Source organism: Lithobates pipiens, unplaced genomic scaffold (genome assembly GCF_037356315.1).
Source record: "Lithobates pipiens isolate NorthernLeopardFrog02 unplaced genomic scaffold, aLitPip1_a1.2 Scaffold_27, whole genome shotgun sequence".
Lineage (NCBI taxonomy): Eukaryota > Metazoa > Chordata > Amphibia > Anura > Ranidae > Lithobates > Lithobates pipiens.
Genome location: NW_027507788.1, coordinates 208,792,392 through 208,811,238, shown reverse-complemented (window position 1 = coordinate 208,811,238; position 18,847 = coordinate 208,792,392). Strand labels below are relative to the sequence as shown.

General features: G+C 45.8%; 1 protein-coding gene across 13 annotated transcripts in view; it reads right to left on the bottom strand.

Annotated features, from left to right (window-relative positions):
• Window positions 1-18,847, bottom strand: part of KIF1B (kinesin family member 1B) — a 280,308-nt gene that overhangs the window by 155,822 nt on the left and 105,639 nt on the right. For all 13 annotated transcript variants that reach the window (XM_077458165.1, XM_077458166.1, XM_077458172.1 and 10 more), the window contains exons 3-5: window positions 8,664-8,740; window positions 3,084-3,263; window positions 1,005-1,070 (exon numbers count right to left, since the gene is read on the bottom strand). In XM_077458165.1, the coding sequence (XP_077314291.1) occupies window positions 1,005-1,070; window positions 3,084-3,263; window positions 8,664-8,740 (323 nt within the window). The remainder of the gene's footprint in view (window positions 1-1,004; window positions 1,071-3,083; window positions 3,264-8,663; window positions 8,741-18,847) is intronic.

Here is an 18,847-nt window from a genome sequence, read left to right as displayed (position 1 = left end):
CAGCTCTGTGGGAGGGAGGGGGTTGCCTGGATAAATGTGGGAAGTACCTGGGTAAATTATTTTCTTTTTCCTATAAAGTCGCTTAAATATAGATGGAGATCGGACTTGGAGGAGACTTCCATTGAAATCTATGGGTGCAAAATCGGTTAGAAGTCGCCTTGAAGTAGTACAGGAATCTTTTTTGAAGTCGGAGCGACTTCAGTAGTGTACATTAAGACGACTCTCATTCACGTCAATGGAATTTCTTATGTCCAGCAACCTGGGGCAACTTGAGGTCTGACAAGTCGGATCCCAAGCCTCTGTAGTGTGAACCAGCACTGGGAATGGGAACATTTGCAATCACTTTAAGCCCTATAGGGGTGAAATAAGGCTCCACAAGTGGAGAGTGGATTTTCGTTACTGTGGTACACACTAACTGGGCGTCCTGCATTACACTTGGAGTTCCGCTATTGAGTTAGATGTTAGACCAGCACCTGGCAGCAGTTACTCGAACCAGCCATTGCATTACACAGTGGCATCTGAGCGGTGCTTTCGTTTACATGTTTTTCAAATTTATATTGGATGGAATATTAGAGAGGGGTGGTCAATGTGCTAAGTGCAGGTTTAATAAAGTTGGATAAGATCTGACACCATCACTATGTGACTTCATGCTTCCCTAGTGAGTTTATAGAACATGGTTGGGCCCCCTTTGGTCAGCACCAAGAGTTCCTCCAGAGGTAAGGGACTTCCATAACGCCTTGTAGTGGTGAGATCTTTCTACAAACACCCTTCAAAAGTTTTGGTAATCACCACATTCTCGTGGATTAGACTTCCTTTGCAATACAGAATCTACAATTACTGTACCATAAACTTTATATTCTACCCTCAACTTTTTTTTTTCTCTAAATTATACATCATAAGCCTGACTCATTTATTTTAATAAAATACATAACGTGCACTTCTGACATCCAGTGCTGCAAACTGGACAAGGACAACTTATCAACATACAGACAGGAAGGACTCACCTCTACCGAGAAGGACACCTCATCGTCATTATTGTCATTGATTTTTTCAAAAAGGTCCTCGCACAGCTGGGGGAGGAAGAGCACATGAGGAGTCAGTACAGGCTGTAGTCAGATGAGCTCACAGTGCTGACAGCAGATAATGACTAAGTAGACAATTCCTCACAAAGGATGTAAAGGCTGTCACTGAATTGCAGGAAATATCACATAAAATCAAATTAATCAAACCCACATACATTCTTGGGCCGCCCATACACAGAGTGAATATCTTTCCTGCAACCATAGGTTGCAGGAAAGAAATTTGCTGGATTCTTGCATCAACACAGATACTGCTGATGTGGGAATCCCTCCTGCTGGACCATTGTCTTCTACAGGCAGGAGGGAGTTAGGGGTGGGCAGGGGAAGCCGTCTGAATCCCTCCTGCTGGACCATTGTCTTCTCCGGGCAGGGGGGAGTTAGGGGCGGGCAGGCGAAGCCATTACAAATCCCTCCTGCTGGACTATTGTCTTCTCCCGGCAGGGGGGAGTTAGGGGCGGGCAGGGAAAGCACTCCGAATCCCTCCTGCTGGACCATTGTCTTCTCCAGGCAGGGGGGAGTTAGGGGCGGGCAGGGGAAGCCGTCCGAATCCCTCCTGCCGGACCATTGTCTTCTCCCAGCAGGAGGGAGTTAGGGGCGGGCAGGGGAAGCTGTCCCAATCCCTCCTGCCGGACCATTGTCTTCTCCCAGCAGGGGGGAGTTAGGGACGGGCAGGGGGAGCCGTCCGAATCCCTCCTGCTGGACCATTGTCTTCTCCCGGCTGGGGGGAGTTAGGGGCGGGCAGGGGGAGCTGTCCGAATCCCTCCCGCTGGACCATTGTCTTCTCCCGGCAGGGGGGAGTTAGGGGCGGGCAGGGGAAGCCATCCGAATCCCTCCTGCTGGGCCATTGTCTTCTCCCGGCAGGGGGGAGTTAGGGGCGGGCAGGGGAAGTCGTCCCCTCCAGGAGAAGAAAATGATTATTGCTAGCGGCTATAGCAGCCACTAGCGATAATCGCAAGCTAATCTGGCCAGCTGAATTGGCTGAGTAGGCAGATGTAAACAGATGTGTGTTTGTTTGCATCCTTTATTGAGCCTTGTCCTATAAAGATATAGCCTACTTCTCACAATTAATTTATATTAAAGTAGAAGTCCACTAAAATCTCTGAAACTAAAGGCATCCACAATTTAAGATGAACCTGTCTAGCCCTGTAAAGAAGAAATCACTATACATACCTTGTCTGAAAGCTGCTCAGGTCCGGTCCCATGCTGAGCAGAAGACACAGCCGACAATGGAAGCCAAACAGTAATTCTATGGGCGACATGACTTCCCACTCATTTCCCAGCTGTTGTTGGCTGTGTCCTCTGCAGAGCTTTCGCCGCTGGAGACCGGACCAGATTGGCTTCAGAAAAGGTATGTATAGCGATTTCTTCTTTACAGGGCTAGACAGGTTAGGCTTAGATCGTGGATGCCTGTAGATTTAGATATTTTTGTGTTAGGGAGGGCTTCCACTTTAAAGCGTTATTAAACCCAAAACCAAAAATGTAATATAGTGCAGCTTACTAATCATTAGATGTGGTGGTTGCATTCGTTTTATTTTTTTAGGCATTTTTCACCTGGTGATCTGGCCAGTAACACACCTCCTAAGTTAGAGTGCCTCCACTCTAAATTCTTCCAGGTATGTCAAACATCTGCTTCCCCCAGTGCATCCTGTGGTTCCCCTAGCCTGCTTGTGTAAATCTTGATTGGGCATGTACCAGTAAAAGGAACCAAAGCATGCAGTGGGAGAAGCAGGTATTCAATATTTTTTTTTTGGGGGGGGGGGTTAAGGGTGGAAGTATTAGAACCCCTCTTGGGTTTCATTGCTGTTGGCGTCCTTGATAAAGGAGCTTCCCCTCACTTCCACAGAGTATCACTGGGACAGGAGGTGAGGGCAATGAATACACAATCATCAATAAATTACTAGCAAAAAGTTTTAACCTTCCTCACTCTATGCAACAGGGAAGGAATAAAGGTTTTGACTTGAGTTGGGATTTTTTTTTGCCATATACAGACAACAAAATCCATACCTGGGGAATGATGCCAGCTTGGGTCTCTTCCTGCTTGCCCATCATAGTATAGGATTTGCCAGCACCAGTCTGTCCATAAGCAAATATACAAACATTGTAGCCCTCAAAGGCATGTTCCAGCATTTCCTTTCCAATGTCATTGTAGACGCGGTTTTGGGATGCAAAGGAAGGATCTTCCGGCTGTGGGAGACACAAATCTTAGACACTTATCTTCTCATGGCACAAGATTCAATACAATTATGATTGTGGAACAACAACAAGAATGTTAGCCCATGGCAAACACAAACACAAGTAGTCATCAGCTATTCACTATACTGGAGCAGTTTTTTTTTTAAGGACCTAAAAAAATAAAAAACCCCATCTATCGCCTTGTGCTGATGAAAGCCTGTCATTTGGGTTATGAGGGGCAGTTATCACAATCCAACCCCCACTATCTAATAAGCATTTCAATGTAACTATATAGAGCAGTGGTGTCCAACCTGCGGCCCACGGGCCACATATGGCCCAGGTGTCAGGGCTGGGCTCAGCCCTTCCTTCTCTGAGCTGGCCGCTCAGCTGTTGGCTAATTGCCAGCTCCCATCTCTCTCCACAGTTACTCAGCTGATGATATCCTGCTCGTCAGCCCTGCCTACTTAAGCCGCCCAGTCCAGAGGATCTCTGCCTTCGCCATTCTCCTGTGTTCCTGTTTAAAGACTTGCTTTGCTGACATCCCTTCTGGCTCCAGATCCTGCTTGCTGTTCCACTACATTGATCCCTGACTTCTGGCTTGGCTGACTATCCATTCCGGTTACTGAACTTTGGTTATGTATTGACTAAGTTTATTCTTTTTACTTTTATTATTAATTAAGGGTGATTTAACTGTACTTCTGTCTCGGTCTGATTTCATGGTTTCTGACACCAGGACAGATATGAATGCGGCCCAACACAAAATCTTAAACTTGGGGACTTTTTAGAAAAAAAAATGTGTTCACACTTAGCGAACACGTGCGGCTGAAGAAAAATTTGAACGGTTCTCTTCACCAGACTTTTATAAGTTTTATGTTGTTAAAGAAAAATCTCCCACTCTTCACAATCACGCCTTATTCATGTCATCAGTTTTCGGCAGCACCTATATTTGTGAGCGACTATTTGCAAGGATGAAGCACTTGAAGGGCAAAATTAGAACAAAAATATCAGTAGAGCACCTTGAAAATGCATTGAGAATTGCTACTCCATCCAACCAGATATTGATGCGTTTATCAAAAACAGTGTCAAATAGCGCACTAGTTTTGTTGCCCTATTTTACTTTTATAATAAAAAATGATCTATAATCGTTAACTTGTGATCTGCCCTACTGTTTCTGCTCTTCAGCTATCCTAATTGTTGGTGTATTTTATGTGTGGCCCGAGACCATTCCTCTTCTTCCAATGTGGCCCAGGAAGGTCAAAAGATTGGTCACCCCTGGTATAGAACAACCTCTCTCAACCAGGATTCCATGAGCAAGTTTTGCCTTTCAGATAAGTAACCCCTGTTGCCAAAGATCACTGTAGCTATATGCAATGGGGCATTCTTCCCACTGACCACCAATGTAAGGAGAATTCTTCTCACTGATCACCAATGTAAGGAACATTCTTCCCACTGGCCACCAATGTAAGGGACATTCTTCCCACGGACTACCAATGTAAGGAACATTCTTCCCATTGATCACCAATGTAAGGAATATTCTTCCCACTGACCCCCAATTTAAGGAGCATTCTTAAAAACGGATACCCAATGTAAGGGCATTCTTCCCACAAACCACCAATGTAAGGAGCATTGTTCTTACTGACCACCAATGTGAGGAGCATTCTTCCCACTGCCCACCAATGTAAGGAGCATTTTTCCCAATAACCACCAATGGAAGGAGCATTCTTAAAACTGATAACCAATGTAAGCGGAATTCCTCCCACTGACCACCAATGTAGAAAGCACTCTTCGCTGGAAAGGAGCACTACACTAACCACTGACGTAAGGGAACATTGTAATTTTCACTTTCTGAATTTCTATTCTAGTCTTTATTATTATTCCATTACATCACTGTTACTGAAAATACGTGTTATAAAGAGTGGGTGCCAAGTATTCAAACTAGACCACACATTTTCTTTTATTTATTCCTATATTTCAATGTGCTGATCACTGTAATGTACTGTGAGCTGTAAATGTAGTAATTATAAGCAGGGATTCCCTAAAACCCAAAAAGTATTTCAAAAGGTCGAAAGAGGCCGAGTTATAGAGACTCTGACTGTACAATACTCAAAACTGTCAGAAAAAACAGTATGTAGGATTGTACAATCTCATCACACATACATTACAATTTAGCCTATAGCATTTACTGAAATTAATACAGTCATTGTTTTATAAATAAAATCTAAGCGTTGGGAAGGTTGAATAAAGACACCAGTCCATCCAGTTCAACCTGTGTCAATGTGTGTACCAACTGTGGAAGGGAGTCCAACATCCTTACCTCTCTAATCCTTTACGCAGTTGAACAATTTCATTGCGTGGCAGCGTGCGTCTTCCCTAGCCACTATGAGTCTAAATATTTTTTATTTTTTTGCCAATTATAGAATCACTATTTAGATATTTATATATTGCAATCATATCTCCTCTGCCAGTCACAGCCGAAGAGGAGAGAGTGTAGGACAGGGCAGAACCACGCTGTGTGTGTCAATGGACACACAGCATGGCTCAGGATCTAGCCCACATGAGTGGCCCACAGCAAGCGGTTTTCTATGGGGGCACTCAGAAGGGAGGGGGAGCCAGGACCACCAGCAGGGAAGAGGAGAATCAGGGCTGCTCTATACAAAACCATTGCATGGAGCAGGTATGACATGTTTCTTATTCAAAAAAATTAATTTAGAATCACTTTAACAAAAAAAAAAAAAAAAAAAGAATAGCAAAACAACCGTGCCATACTTCCTTCCACAGTCACCTTCCCACTGTTCAGCCACTAGCAGCAATGGTCCCGTGTAAGCTCGGAATCACAACTGAGAGCTTACAGAGAGATGAGTATTCTCTTGCTGCATACATGTGACAGCATTGGGCCAATCATCAATTACCCACACTGTCACACGGAAAGTAAAGTAGTGAGTCATTATTACAAAAAGGAACACAAGGGGGCGCCAGCTAACTACAGCATCAAAGGGTTTATTGCAGGGGTAGGCAACTTTAAAGTGGTTGTAAACCCTTAAAACACACTTTTTGCTACAGGTAAGCCTATAATAAGGCGTATAATAAGGCTTACCTGTAGCTACCGCAGATATCAGGAAATAGCCCCCCGTATTTGCATGCGCCAAAGTCATCAGGACATGCGCACTGAAGCAATGGCACATACGTGTTGTTGCTTCAGTGAGTGTGCCGTTACCGGCAGCTCCGGTGTGCGAGTGACTTCGTCGTGGCTCTGGCCAATCACAGCGCCGGAGCAGTGATACACGGAAGTAACTCCAGGAGCGATGTCAGCCGCCGGAGCAGTGTATGAGGACGGCTGCATGGGGCTTCGATCTCAGGTAAGTAATTCATAATGAGCTAGTATGCATAAGAGCTCATTATGCCTTTGTCTTGCAGGGTTTTTTTTGTCCTAGGCTTTACAAACACTTTAAAAAGAGGTGGAGATCTAACTGAACAACATGGGAGAAGTCAAAGATCACTGGGCACAGTATCTCCCACTGTCGCCTGATCAGACCTAATTTAATTGCCATATCACCGTGTCGCAAGCGCGTGCATTGCATGGCAATCATGGGTTTAAATCAGGTGGTGAGAAGGCAACATTTTGCCTCTTCACCACCTGTCAACACACACAGATCGCTTTTTAGAGGAGGGGGTAGTAAAGCAGCTGGATATAATAGAAATCTATGGCTATGGCTAAGAGCAGCAAACCCGAAGGAAAGCTGCAGGAACACTGCACCCGGCGTGTGGGTAAACTGCAGTGCATCAGTGTAAAAGCAGCCCAATACTAATATGCCCAATGTATTACTTCACACTCACCTGAAGATCTAATTTTTCCTGCTGCCGACACCACTCTGGGAGCCGCTAGCCAGGATAAGCGGTGGAGTGCAGTTGGTATCACTCCACATGGGACAGGAGCTGGCACTACAGAGGAGGCATCAGCTTATGCAGCTCTCGCTCCCCACTACAGATCCAACTTTACAAGTAGTCCCTCTGCATTGCACTCTGTTTGGTGCTCTGGGATGGTGGGTCAGCAGCCCAGACCACGATCTATTGGTTGCTGACCCCCGGTATTTAGCAATTAAAAAGCCAAAAATCCACAGATGCTGCACTTAGCTGGCGTCCCTTGTGTTCCTTTTTGTAATTTCAGAGATTTGTTCCCATCTCAGGTGGTGCTGCCTACTGAAGTGCAATGCCTTTCCTATGGGATTTTTATGAACTTCTTATGAACATTTTATGAACTACTTATGCTACACAAGTGCGTCTTCACATATATCTAGGGGGGTAGAGGCCAACTCATGTGGTTTTAGCATTGGCTTTTCTTTGTGCCACAATTTAATTTGTTATATGTGCCCCAATACCTGGAAATTCTTTTACGGTAGCCAAACAGAACAGTAGGGGAACAAAGGGAAGGAGAGTATGAGCTGCTGGGGGTTGGGGGAATTAGGTGAACCTGTTGTCCAACATTTAAAGGTCTGTAAATGATGCACTGGGTGAGACACATCTATAAGAGGTATAAAAATGAACATGATGTTGCAGCATTATTCAGACACTGTGGCACCTCTGCATTCAGGCCTGACTTTGCCAAAGAGCTGCACCGTGGGCCCTTGGGAATAAAGGCCAGCATTGTGCACATCTGTGTGGTGCTGAACTCCATACTGCCAGCTCAGTCAACAGAAATAAAGTCCTGCAGAAGGCAACACTTTGGGGTCGATTTACTAAAACTTGAGTGAAAAATCTGGAGCAGCTCTGCACAGAAACCAACCAGCTTCCAGGATTTTTTGTCTAAGCTTAAAAGCGGAGGTCCGCCCACCCCTGCAAAAATTAAAAGCCAGCAGCTACACATACTGCAGCTGCTGACTTTTAATAATAGGACACTTGCCTGTCCTGGAGTCCAGCGATGTTGGCATCGTAGCTGATGTTTCCATCAGCTGTTGGGTGCTGCCGCTGCCATTGCTGGTAAGGGAACCCGGTAGTGAAGCATTACGGCTTCACGCTGGGTCCCTACTGTGCGTGGCACCGCTGCGCCCTTCTATTGGCGCGGCGGCAGGGGAAGCCGAGCTGCTTTTATAATGCGCTGCGGTCTCCCGGAAGCGGGGACAGGATACCTAGACAGGTATCCGCTCCCCCATGAAAGGCGCCAAATGTGGCACCGGGGGGGGGGGGGGCTAGTGGGGGATGAGTGGGCGGAGACAAATGAACGGAAGTTACACTTTTGGGGTGGAACTCCGCTTTAATTCAACAAGCTGAAGTTAGAAGCGGATTGGCTACCATGCAGAGCTGCACCAGATTCTGAGTGCTCCAGTTTTTGTAAATCAACCCTGTTGAGTCCAAGGCACCCATCATATCACTACTATCTACTGTGAACAAGCTGCAGGCAATGTACAGAACACTTACCGAAGTGTGAGACCAGTATGAATAATCAAAGCTGAAACTTTTTGCTGGTTCTTTAGGATTCTTTGGGTTAATAATACCTAGAAGAGAATGGAAGAAGGAAATTAATCACACTTGCTGGCAAGGGGGTCAGGACTAGCATCTGCAAACTAGATATTAAACATCTTACAATTATGGTATGCAATAACAGTAATGTTAAAAAGTAACTCCAGTTTTGCTGAGAAAAAAAACATTCCCCTCTGGGTGATCTACGTACATTGCACGGACTTTAAGAAACTTCATTGCAGATTCCTATCTTTTGTTATTCCAAAGAAAAAAGCTGTCTGTGTCCAAATGAAGATGAATAAGAGTGACTTTACAATTATCAATCAGCCGCTGCACCTGCAGGGCTCCAAGGAGGAAAGTAGCCAGGTCTAAATCTCTGTAGATGTGATTTCCCATTGGGGATATCTCACCAAAAATGAAATTTTTGTTACAGGGAATGCCCAAAATCTGACTCGTATCTTAGGTGTAGACTTCTGGGAAAATCTGTAAGCCAATCACACAAGCAGGAATTTACATTTCTGGGAGGCGTTCTGCATATCATCTGTGTACAGAGCGCCTCCAGGCTGCCATATTGCATTTTACGGAAAATTACAGCAGCTGCAGATTGAAAAGGAAAGGTGATTTTTAATAACATTCAATTACAATATGACTTGTGTGGCAATTATATACGCTATATTTTTTTTGTTTGCACATTTTTTTCCCCCTCAGAAAGTAGACGTACCCTATAAAACTCTGCCCCCACCAATTTCCATTAGCCTGAAGGAATATCACTTTCCCTGGAGATGTGACCTGGATTACTTCACGTGTACAGCCAAGTTTAAAATTTTAAGGAATTAAAAAAAAAAATACACATTGATGCGCAAAATCCCAGAATGGCCAGCAACCAATCACAAATGACCTTTACGTGATCTGGTTGTCTGAGTTGCTACGCATCACCACCCTGTGCACATTATGTGATCAGGAACAGGCGGGCAGGCACGCAGGGCAAGGCATTCCTACTGAAAGCCTGGTTTCAACTTTCAGCAGGCAGAAGAAAAGAGGGAGACATAAAAGTAAACCGGTTACTTGGTATGAGCAAAGCATGGGCAGGGCTTTACCCTTTGCTGGCATACTTTCCACCCTTCCTTGGTAGAGCCCTCCACTCTTTCTGTCCTCTTTCTGTATATTCTAGGCCAGCTGGCACCCCTTTATTATTTGATTCACATACACTGATCAGCCCTAACTTCATGACCACCTAATATTGAGTAGGTGCCCCTTTTGCCACTCAAACAGCCCTGACCGTTCTGAGGCATGGGCACCACTAGACCTCTGAAGGTATGCTGTGGTATCTGGCACCAAGCCATCACCTAACAGATCCTTTAATTCCTGTAAATTGCAAGGAAAGAACCCCCCAATCCGATTCGATTGGATTTGCTTTTCCTCCACATCCCACAGATGCTTGATTGGATTGAGATCTGGAGAATTTGGAAGCCAAGTCAACACCTTAAAATCGTTGTTGTGTTCCTCAAACCATTCTTGCAGTGGCACTGGATGCATTATTATGACGAAAGGGGCCATCGTTATCAGTGAAGACTGTTTCAATGAAGAGGTGTACTTGGTCACCAACATTGTTAAGGTAGGTGGTAGGTTTCAAATAACATCCACATTAATGGCAGAAGCCAAGGCTTTCCAGCAGAACATTGCCCAAAGCATCACATTGCCTCCCCCGGCTTGCCTTCTTCCCATACTGCATCCTGGTACCATCTCTTCCCCAGGTAAGTGATGCACCCGGCCATCCACATGATTAAAAAAATAAACGCGATTCATCAGACCAGGTCACCGTCTTCCATTGCTCTGTGGTCCAGTTCTGATGCTCGCATGCCCGTTGTAGGCGGTTTTCGCTGTGGACCCAGACCGGTCTGCGGCTACACAGCCCAAATACACAACAAACTGAGATGGCCATTTTTTCTCCTTTAAGCACCTCCCGACCACCGTATAAACAAATGACGGCGGGATCCCCTCTCATTCTGGGACATCATATGATGTCACCCAGTCTCACCGCGATCTCGCGCTGATCTCAGGCGCGCTGCGTCCCTGGGACACGGTGTGACCCCGATCTTGGCAAAGAGCCGATAACTCGGCTCTTTACCCATGTGATCAGCTGTGTCCAATCACAGCCAATCACGGAAGTGCTGTTCATCGGCTCACACGGAGGAGAGCGGATCAGCAGCATTTCTTCACAGGGGAGACCTGTACTGATCATCAGGGCATTGATCATCAGGGCATTGATCATCAGTGCCCTGATGATCATTGCAGCACCAACAGTGCCCATCAGTGACACCATTCTCTGCCCATCAGTACTGCCTTACAGTGCCTGCCCATCAGTGCTGCACTGCAATGACCAGGCCATTTTTTTTTTTTGCAATACGGCAGTGGGACACTAACTGACAATTGAGCGGTCATGCGACGCTGTACCCAAACAAAATTGACGTCCTTTTTCCCCCCCCCCACAAATAAAGCTTTCTTTTGGTGGTATTTGATCACCTCTGCAGTTTTTATTTTTTGCACTATAAGCGACAATTTTGGGGAAAAAAAACAAATATAATATATATATATATATTTTTTTTAAATATAATAAATATCAAAAAATAAATAAAAAATTGGAGGGGAAAAAAAAAAAAAAAAAAAACACATTTCTTCATCAGTTTAGCCCAATGTGTATTCTTCAACATATTTGTGGTAAAAAAAAAAGAAAAAAGAAATTGCAAAAAGCGTATATAGATTTATTTATGCAAAAGTTATAGCGTCTACAAAATAGGGAATAGATTTATGGCATTTTTATTTATTTTTTTAACTAGTAATGGCGGTGATCAGCAATTTTTAGCAGGACTGTGACATTGTGGCAGACAGATCGGACACTTTTTTGGGACCAGTGACATTTATACTGCGATCAGTGCTATAAAAATGCACTGATTATTGCGTAAATGTCAATAGCAAGGAAGGGGTTAACACTAGGGGGGCAATCAAGGGGTTAACTGTGTTCCCTAGTGTGCGTTTCTAACTGTAAGGGGGAGGGGACTGACTAGGGGAGGAGAGAGATCGGTGTTCATACTTAGTATGAACACATGATCTTGTCTCCTCTCCCCTGAGAGAACCGGGATTTGTGTATCTACACACACACACACACACACACTTCCCCGTTCTCGTTCTGTCACAAGCGATCGCGGGGACGCGCTTCGGGTGAGCGATCACTGTATAAATCACACTGGCAGAGAAGGGATTAACATTAGGGGGTGATCAAGGGGTAAAGTGTTCCCTAGGGAGGTGTTTAACTATGGGAGGAGAGGACTGACTGGAGGAGGGGAAAGATCGCTATTCCTGATTACTAGGAAGAGGCGATCTCTCTCTACTCCCCTGACAAAATGGGGACCCTGTTCTGGTTCTCTGTGGAGCAATCGTGGGTGGCCAGCGCACATTGCGGCCGCTGGGCCAAGTGCATCGGCACACGCCCACCGTATCTACTGCACTAAGAGCCGTACAGCTACGGCGATTCGCGCAATAGAGACAACCTGCCGCAGTATAACTATGGTGGCTGGTCTTAAAGTGGTTAAATACTACCAAAAAAAAGCTCTATTGGGGGGGGGGGGGCATAAAAAATGTACGTGGGTACAGCATTGCATGACCGTGCAATTGCCATTCAAAGTGTGAGAGCGCTGAAAGGTGAAAATTGGCCTGGGCAGGAAAAGGGGGTGAAAGTGCCTGGTAGGTAAGTGGTTAAACACATCAACTTCAGGGACAACATGTTCACTTGCTGCCCAATATATCCCACCAAGAATTAGATACCACTGTATGAAGATGATCAATGTTACTCACTTAACCTGTCAGTGGTCATAAAGTTATAGCCGATCAATGTATAGTGCAATATATTGGCACAAATACAATAAATACTGCAATGCGGAAGATGATGTACTGCAGGAAGTCATAAATTGTTGTAAGCTCCTTCTACAGATCCTCATGCCACACACTGCCCAGCACTCATCTCTGCTACCGTCATGAAAGTCGGCACAGGTGAGAGTGGGCGCTGCACAAAGGCCGCACACACACACACACACACCCGCCTGCCACCTTGTGCCCCCCTGAGCTTCCTAGCAGATGTCGAGTCCTTGTGAATCCCGGGAACTCTCAGCTCCACCAGAAATAGCCGTACTTGCCAAACTGCAGCACTATTTCAGACTCTGCTGCCCTTTTAGGTGTCCAATGTGTGACAGAACAAGCGAGGAAGTCAAAGCAGTCAGAGGAAAGAAAAAAAAAGAAGAGCTGAGGCCTGCGTTTTCCATTGCAGGTTCTCCAGAGTTATCTGTGATTTTATTAATAGCATCATCTGTACACGTTACTTCCACCCTCAGATGTGAGCCACTTACCCCGAGACGACAGGCCGCTCAGCCCAGGGGCAGACTGACAACCTATGGGGCCCCCCAGCAATCAGAGATTATGGGGCCACACAGTATACACACACACAGTATAAAATCACACAGTATACACAGACATGTACACACAGTATACACATACATGTTTCTATTGGCTGAGAAGGTACCGGAGAGGTGGGGATGCTATAATCTCAGGATTTTTTGACCAAAATGATGTCGATAAGGGACATTTCAGAGACAGATGTAAAAAAAAAAAAAAAAAAAACACAGATTTTTACATACTGTCCCAGGTTTTACTGAGGCTGGCAACCCTGATGGGGCCCCCTAGTGCCCCGGGGCCCTCGGGCAGTGCCCAAGTGGCCAAATGGTCAGTCCGCCCCCGGCTCAGCCCAATAGTCCACCACTCCGTATGGATGCGGAGGTTTAACCACTTGCCTCCTAAACCCATTCGGACATTTCTCACATACATGTAAAAATCTTTTTTTTTTTTGCTAGGAAACGGCTAATGGCGTGTACACACAAGCGGAATGTCCGACAGAAAAAGTCAGACGGGAGCTTTTCCTCGTATATTCCGATCGTGTGTGTGCCCCATCAGACTTTTTAAGAAGAAAATGTTCTAAATATTTCCGGCGAAACCAATTCCTATCGGGAAAAACACTCGTCTGTATGCTGTTCCGACGGACCAAAAACGACGCATGCTCTAAAGCAAGTACGAGACGGAAGCTATTGGCTACTGGGTACCGAACTTCCCTTTTCTAGTCCCGTCATACGTGTTGTACGTCACGCGTTCTTAACGATCTTTTTTTGGTGTGATCGTGTGTAGGCAAGCTCTCTAGCACAACCCCCTCCTTGCTGAAGTCCACTTCCCCCTCCAAACACAAATCCCTCTAAAATGTATGCTTGGGGGGGGGGGGGGTATTTGGAGTGGGGGAGAGGATGTGTACAAGCAGGGGAAATTTGAAGGGTACAGGATTTGTGCTAGGGGTTTTTCTTTTTTTGGGGGGGGGTTCATGCTAGCAGGGGAAATTTCAGGGGTAGAAAATTTGTGCTGGGGGGGGATTTGGGGAGTGGAGGCGGATGATTTTTGCTGGGTGGGGGGATTTCAGCAGGAAGGTGGCTTTGTACTGGGAGGAAGGGGAATTTATGCTTAGGGGGTAAGCATGCAGATTAGTACTCAATTTTTTGGGGGGATTTTTGCCGACACAAAATGCTGGGGGGCGGTTTGCCATGTTTGCCCTGGGCTCTAGATAACCTTGTCCTGGCCCTAGAAGGGACCGGTTGCTCAAAGAGAAGGAAGTCTGTACCAGTGTGGAATAAGGTGGGTATCACCTGATTTATCATCCCCGAAGTAAAATGAGCAGTTAACCCTTCGAGGTAAAGAGGGGACCCACTGCAAGGGAAAATTTTAATATTTTTTTTTCCACCAGGAGTTCAGCTTTATTGAATAAAAGTCGGTAATAATGAGCCTGGGGGACCTGTTGCGGATCTGGCCTGGCACAGCAGGAAAGCCTGACACAGATGCATATCCTGGGATGCAGGGTATAAATAGCAGTAGTATGGAGACGCTCGGTTACCAGGCAGCAGCACCCCCCCCCCCCCCTCCCCGGGGGATGGTGCGTCTGGTGGTAGTGTTGGTGGTAGCAGCTGCAGATCTAGGGATAGAAAGGATTAGGGATAATGGTGACTCACTCTGAACATTCTGTTTCCCAGAGAGAGGAGAGGAGAGGAGAGTGCGATTCCTGGTGCCCGCTACACACAAACACCCCCTCCGTCTGACTCACAGCTCCGGCTACACCGGGCACTGTCTGCTCACATCCATGGGCTGATATGCCAACCAAACCAATCATCATTTATACCATACAATACTACAAAGGACAACGGGGTTTTGTCCTAAGCTGCTTTACAAAGAGACAATAAACACCATTTACTCCTCTGCAGGTGTCAGGTATTTATATACAATTCAGAGCCAATTATAAGGATCCGCAGTGTGTGTTAAACAGTATCTATAATTATGAAACCCGTCCAATCAACAGGAGAGACTGGAGGAGGGGGGGGGGGGTCAGTGGGGAATTATAGCGTCATAAGCCCCTTGTTCCTCGCTCAATCATTCAACGGCCCACTGACACAGTTATATAATCCTAACCTGGCTAGTAAAAGGTCAGCGCGTTTCGAATTCATTAATGTGTTTGTCAGATTTCCCCTTGTTTATTGAACACCTTCCATCTGTGTTAGAAACATTCAAAAATTTGTAGGTGCAGTCACTGTAGATCTGAGGGGTAGATCTGAAATGAGTGGAAGCTCTGCTGATTTTATCATCCAATCATGTGCAAGCTAAAATGCATTTTTTTTACATTTTCCTTGCATGTCCCTCTCGGGTCTACAGCGACTGCACTTCCAAGAGCACTTGTAGTGCAAAATGGATTTGCCTTTTGTAAATAACCCCCTATGTGTTAGTCCAATCTCACTGGTAACAAACTGATTGCACAATCTCCTTGATTAAGGCTAGATTCACATATATGCAACTCTGCCATTCATGTTTTTTTTTTTTTACGGGCACGGCAGTCCATTCGTTTGAATGGGCAACTGCACCTCCTGAAACGCAGAGAAAAAGGTCCCTGCAGCATATAATTGAAATTGCAGCCTGCACTGGAACCGCAAGTGCAGTGCGGTTCCCAGTGCGGGAGTGACTTCCGGTGTGTGCGACATGCCATTAGGATTAATGCCAAACGCATGCGTCCAGTGTAGAGGTCGACCGATATGGGTTTTTCTCTGGCCGATGCCGATGCCGATATTTAGAAATCATGGAGGCCGATAGCCGATATATGATCCCGATTTTTTTGGGCCGATATGTTAGGCCGATTTTATTTTATTTATTTATTTTTAATCCCCCTTGATCTAACACACCTTTTCCACTGGGGCGTTTTTTAAGGCGCTTTTGGGCTAAAAATAGCGCCTGTAAAGTGCCTGCAAAATGGCTCCCCTGCAGTCTGCGTGAAAGACAGAGTGCTTTCACACTGAGGCGATGCGCTGGCAGGATCTTAAAAAAAAAAGTCCTGCAAGCAGCACGTTTGGAGTGGTGTACACCACTCCTCCACCACTCCTGCCCATTGATATGAATGGGCACCACTGCCGAAGCGCATGCAATGCGATTTGGCAGCGGTGCTTCATGGGCGCATTTAACCTCTTCCTTGGCCGCTAGCTGGGTTATATGTGCCCCACTAGCAGCCAAATAGCACCGCTAAAATGATGGTAAAGGGCCGCTAAAACTTGCGTTTTACCATCAACGTCTGCCCGCTCCAGTGTGAAAGCAGTCTTCATAAGTGATACAGAAAATTTCTTACACTTAAAGCGGAGGTCCACCCTAAAATGGACCTTCCGCTCATCGGAACCCTCCCCCCCTCCGGCGCCACAATTGGCACCTTTCAGGGGGGAGGGGGGTGCAGTTACCTGGATAATCCAGGTAACTGCACCCACTTCCGGGCTAGCTCTCTGCGGAAAGGGGCGTACATTACGCCCCTTTCCGCAAGTGCCCACCCCCTTCCGCAATTGCCCCGCTGCCTGCTGGGAAACACACAGGTCCCAGAGGCAGCGGGGACCGTCCTCATTGCGCAGTGCGGCTCACGCATGCGCAGTAGGGAACCGGGAAATGAAGCCGAAAGGCTCCATTTCCTGATTCCCATACCCAAGATGGCGGCGGCGGCAGCACTCGAGTGTCGATCTAGAGATCGGCTTCGGGTGCCGACATCGCGGGCGCGCTGGACAGGTAAGTGTCATTATTTTAAAAGTCAGCAGCTGCAGTATTTGTAGCTGCTGGCTTTAAAAAAAAAAAAAAACGCGGAGTCCCGGCGGACTCCCGCTTTAAACATTTATTAAACAAAACAAACCTCCAATCAGTTTACTTGTATGTATGATCTAGATTAAAAAAAAACCAAAAACCTATATATTAAATAAAAACAGGTAGTCAAAACTTTTGGACAAAAAAAAAAAAAAATGGGCTAACTTTACTGTTTTTATTTTGTTTTTTAAATGGTGTATTTTTTTCCCAAAAAAATGCATTTGAAAGACCTCTGTGCAAATGCCGTGTGACATAAAATATTGCAACAACCGCTATTTTATTCCCTAGGATCTCTGCTAAAAAAATATATATAATTTTTGGGGGGTCTAAGTGATTTTCTGGCAGAAAATACAGGATTTTTACTTGTAAGCAACAAGTGTCAGAAAAGATTTAGTCTTTAAATGGTTAAACTGAGAACTTCTACACACAGAGATGACTTCATTCATTCAGAAGTGTAAACATTGTATCATTTAGTTCTTTTCTTGGCAGTCTGCCCAGAGTGGAGGAAAGTGTTGCTATGACGACTCAGACAACTCACACTGTCTTCTTACAGAACTCATTTCAAAGTCCCGCTGTAGAATCGGCTTTTTATTAACATAATCGGCCGATGCCGATTATTTAAAAAACGGCAAATATCGGCCGATATATCGGTCGACCTCTAGTCCAGTGTGTTTTTTTCTGTGTGGGTGGTTGCGGATGTGGGGAGGGGTGTGGGACTCGCAGCGGGAACCACCCACACAGACGTGAATCTATTCCAAGGCCGGTGCGAAAAGTAGCAGCAGGAATCAGAGATCTCCGAGCAGATAGATGCGGTCGCCAGCCCCACAGGTGATCAGCGGCCGCAGCTATCTGATGTTGTCCCCACAGCCAGCAATCACGTGTGGCGGAGCGCTTGGAGTGTGCAGCCCGTCAACACTGTTCCTATCCTGTAGCTGCTGTATAAGTGTCTGTTTTGATGGACTATTTCCAATTAACTCCTACGATCGTCTGCATATTTAGAGTGCGGTCACCAACATTTTCCTTTCAAGTTATTTATGGTTGCTAGCCAAACCTGCACCTCTTTATGTGGAATTAGAGGCTAGATTGAGGTGAACATATAGTGAGGGAAATAATTATTTGATCCTCTGTAGATTCTCTAAGTTTGCCCACTTAGACATAAATGAAGGGCCTATAATTGGTATCATATGTGTATTTTAAGTGATAGAGACAGGATATCAACTCCAGAAAAACACATGATACAAATGTTATAAATGGAGTTGCAACTCAATGAGTAAAATAAGTATTTGATCACCAACCAACAATAATTCTGGCTCCCACAGACTGCCTACAGCAGATGATCATGTGGTACACAGATTAGTCCTGTCTGTTTAAAGAGGAAGTAAACCCTGATGAGTTTACTTCCTCTTTCATTCCCTGCAAAGGGAAAGCATAATGGACTACTATGCATCGCATAGTAGTCCATTATGTGTCACTTACCTGACACAGGAGCCAGCGAAGTCGCCGCTGTCCCCTGTAGTCCGCCGCATCCATCTTGTTGGTGGCGTCTCACAGCTCCGCCGCTGTCATTCGGCGAAGCCGCGATGACGTCACTCCCGCGCATGCGCACGGGAGTCGACACGCACGGCAGCTCCATTCTTGGAAATGCCGCGCTCAGTGCGCCTGCCGTTTTCCGGCAAATATCTCCTAAACCGTGTAGGTTTAGGAGATATTTCTTGGACCTACAGGTAAGCCTTAATCTAGGCTTACCTGTAGGTCAAAGTGGTTTGTAAGGGTTTACAACTACTTTAAGGCTGGGTTCACATTGCAGCGCATACCTCCCGGTGGCAGTTCACACTGCCCTATGCGAACTGCTGGGAGTGTCAGTGAAATGTTAATGACACCCCCAGATCAGTTCACATATC